The sequence below is a fragment of the Azolla caroliniana genome, unplaced genomic scaffold (genome assembly GCF_043228905.1).
Source record: "Azolla caroliniana isolate FFs.n. ecotype wild unplaced genomic scaffold, voAzoCaro1.0.p SCAF_21, whole genome shotgun sequence".
Classification (NCBI taxonomy): Eukaryota; Viridiplantae; Streptophyta; class Polypodiopsida; order Salviniales; family Salviniaceae; genus Azolla; species Azolla caroliniana.
Genome location: NW_028230456.1, coordinates 12956556 through 12960226, shown reverse-complemented (window position 1 = coordinate 12960226; position 3671 = coordinate 12956556). Strand labels below are relative to the sequence as shown.

The following is a 3671-nucleotide window of genomic DNA, read 5'->3' as shown; positions in this document are numbered from 1 at the left end:
GCTTTTTCTCGAATTTATACTTTAAGAATAACTTTTCTAGATATTAAATCCATAATTATATCACTCATGATGAGTTGGTACAATGGTAAGGTTTGGGTTTGTTTACATGGAGGTACATATATGCATGTAACATATATTTTAGTATTTTCTTCTATTTGTTTATATTTATTTAATTGGGTACCCAGTACATATTTCATGTAGTGTACGAAGTACACTACGACAACGATATTGTGTCGGCTCGCAAAATTTGCCAGAATCTGCAGTTAGCTTCATATTTCGATCAAGGGGTGTCGAGATGGACTTACACTTGGTCATTCCGAACTTGTAGGGCAAGTTCAACACATAGTGTTGTGAGAGTAGAAACCCTTCTGGAGTTTGAATGACCTTGATGCCGAGAAAATAATGTAAGTCATTTAGATCCTTGATCTCGAACTTCTGTAAAAGCAGCTTTTTAATCTTTTGTGTCTCGGTGAGGCTTTCTCCACCGATGACAAAGTCATCGACATACAAGATTAAGAAGATAGGGCTTTTGGGATTGTTCCGGATATACAACGAGTTATCAGATTTTGACATTTGGAAGCCAATGTCGTGAAGATATGATGTGATCTTTGAATGCCATGCTCTTGGGGCTTACTTCAGTCCATAGAGTGGCTTCTTCAATTGGCAAACTACATGTGGATGTCTGCTCGATTCGAAGCCAAGGGGTTGCATCATGTAAACCTTCTCCTTGAGCTCACCTTGGAGGAATGCGTTCTTCACATCCATTTGATGCAAGTGCCACCCTTTTGTTGCTGCGAGTGCAATTACCATCCTCATGGCGGTCATTTTTGCCACTGGGGTAAATGTTTCCTCATAATCTATGCCTTGGGTTTGAGCATACCCCTTGGCGACTAGCCGAGCCTTGAACCGATTGACCGTGCCATCCGTATTATGCTTTATCTTGAACACCCAGCGGCAACCAATTTGCTTTTTCTTCATTTCAGAGGATGGGACTAAATCCCAAGTAACGTTGTCAAACAAAGTGCGCATATCCTCCCTCATTGCGTCGATCCAACAGGGATCTTGGGCAGCTTCTTTGTAAGTCTCGGGTTCTTGGTCTATTGTGACCTTCATCATGAATGCATAGTGGTGCGCCATGTACTCATTGTACCTGCACCTATCGGGTTCTTTTGTCGGTTCGATTGACGGAGTTTTCCTTTGGTAACCACCGGGGCCTTCTTCATTTCATACTTGTCGACCAATTGGGGTGAATGATCTGAGTCTTCACCGGATGTCGTGCCTTGGCCTCTTGCCCTTTTTTTCTTTCTACGGGTGTAGCACCAAGGTGACACCACATCAGAGGTTTCTTCATGCTGTGAAGACTCTGATTGCTGGACAACACCTCAGGTCTAGTCAGGTGGAGTGCGGGCAGACTCTCTGCGGGTTCTCCACCCATAATGGTCATCAACATCTCTTCTTCTTCACTCTTAGAATCTGCTCCAAATTTGCTTGTTTCGAACACGACAGGGGTCACTGATGCCGGGCCATACCATGATGTCCCCTCATCAAATACCACATCTCGGCTTACTCTTTTATTGTCAAGTGATGGGGTTAAAACACTTATAACCCTTTTTCTCAAGTGAGTAACTGACGAGGATCATCTTCTCCAATTTTGGGTCAAGCTTTCTCCGCTTCTCTTCGGGTACATGCACAAATGCAATGTTGCCAAAAACCTTCAAGTGTGAAAGGTCTGGCTTTGTCCCAAAATACTTCTCGTGAGGGGTGATGTCATGGACACCCTTGGTCGTGCACCTATTGATGAGATACACATCTGTAACTGCTGCCTCTGCCCAATAGATCTTGGGCATGTTCTTCTCTTGCAGCATGCTGCGGGCCAAAATGACGCATTTTATACCATGCTGCTTTTGTTGAGTTTAACGGAACTTTCAGATCAATCTGATGTTATACCTATTGATTGGGAAGCTATAAGAAACACCGCAATGGCTGCAAGTATATTCTCTGATCTTTTTGCTATTTGTAATGGTGACCAAAACCAAAATACAAATGCTTCCTCAGATGAAAAGAATATTTGTCATGGCAAAGATGTCTTGCATAAGGCATATAAATCAGCATCCTATCAGATGGTTCGAGGTATGGCTATGATCACCTGTCATGGAATACATAACCTACTCAGAAAAAGATCCTTCTAAGAACAAGGTGAAAGAAACAAAGGAAAATTACAGTGTACAGATTCCACCTAAATTGTGTTTGTTGACTGGGATATCAATTGCAGTCGTGCACTCATTGTATCTTTTACCATCTGTCATGCATCGGTTCAATGCATTGATTTCAGCTGCAGAGTTGAGGAATAAGATTGCAAAAGAATTCCCTGAATGCTTTCTTATTCAGCCTTCACTTGCGATGGAGGCTCTCACGACTCGGAGCTGCTTGGAGTTCTCAGCATCTGAAGAATTGGAATTGCTGGGTGATTCTTTCTTAAAATATGCAACTAGCTGGTATCTTTATCTTGTATTTGATAAGAAACACAAAGGGCAACTGACGACAAGGAGATGTTGGCAAATCTGTAATGAGAATCTTCATAATCTAGCTATGAAAAGGCAATTGAGTGGACACATACGAGATGAGCCATTCCAACTTGATTATTGGTATGTTCCTGAAATGCTCTGTGCTCAGTCAATTCCATGCAAATGCTTCTTAGGGAATTTTTAATGTTGGAAAAATGAACTTCATCAAGAGGAAAAAAGTAATAGAGTTTTTAAAATTGGAAAGAGTTGTAGTAAAGGGCATTGATGGATTTCCTTCAAAACTACTTCTAATGCAATAGATGCTTTGATTGGAGCCTTAGTAGTCCCTGCAGTGGGCTTTATGAAGTGGATTGGCCTTGAGATAGATTTCGACCTGTTGTGGTATGAAATGGCAAGGAATAGATGCAATATTCATCAGATAGATTTGGACAAAGTGAATATCTCTGGTCTAAAAGCGTAACTAGGCTACGAATTTGGCAATAAATCACTCCTTGTTGAGGCATTAACCCATGCCTCACATCATGATCTGCGTGGAGGATGATGCTATCAATGCTTAGAATTCCTTGGTGATGTTGTGCTTGATTTTCTCATCATGCGCCATCGTTTCTTTACTCACCTTGGCCTTTCTCTAGGTGTCTTCTCGGACCGTCGTTCAACAGCTGTGAATAACCATTGCTTTTCTCGAGCCATCATCAAACACAACCTTTAGAGATATTTGTGTCATGCATGATCAAAGTTGCTCTCCCCAATCACAAATTTTGTTAGGGCTACTCAAGCCTCTACAAAGCAGGTGAGTGTTTGTTTGGTTGGGAAGGTGTTGAAGGTCCAAAAGTTCTTGGAGACATTTTTGAGAGTATTGCTGGAGCAATATTAGTGGACAATGGATTCGATTTGGAAGAAGTATGGAGTGATGGAACGGTTTTTATCTCCATTAGTAACACCCTTGACTTTGTATCCTCATCCCATTAGAGAACTTCAAGATTTGAGAAAATTAAGGCAAATACCATTCCAATGGAAGAAGGTAGAAAGATATGGTTCAAAGTCAATAGCTACGCTTGAAGTGTGGCTTGGTAGTGAAGTGTTCATAAATACTGACTAGGCAGGGGTTAAGAAGATAGCCAGAGATTATGCTGCACAAGAGGCTCT

The 3671-nt window shown here is 41.5% G+C and overlaps 1 protein-coding gene across 1 annotated transcript; it reads left to right on the top strand.

Moving 5' to 3' along the window:
- Nucleotides 1-1615: 1615 nt before the first annotated feature.
- LOC147850662 (endoribonuclease Dicer homolog 3-like) lies at nt 1616-2719 on the top strand. The gene has a single exon (XM_087336603.1). It carries the CDS (start codon nt 2152-2154, stop codon nt 2707-2709), a length of 558 nt encoding a protein of 185 aa, XP_087192729.1. The 5' UTR covers nt 1616-2151; the 3' UTR covers nt 2710-2719.
- Nucleotides 2720-3671: the final 952 nt, after the last annotated feature.

What these genes read in the sequence shown, in the direction of transcription:
- LOC147850662 (XM_087336603.1), top strand. Translation starts at nt 2,152, where the DNA reads ATGGAATACATAACCTACTCAGAAAAAGATCCTTCTAAGAACAAGGTG.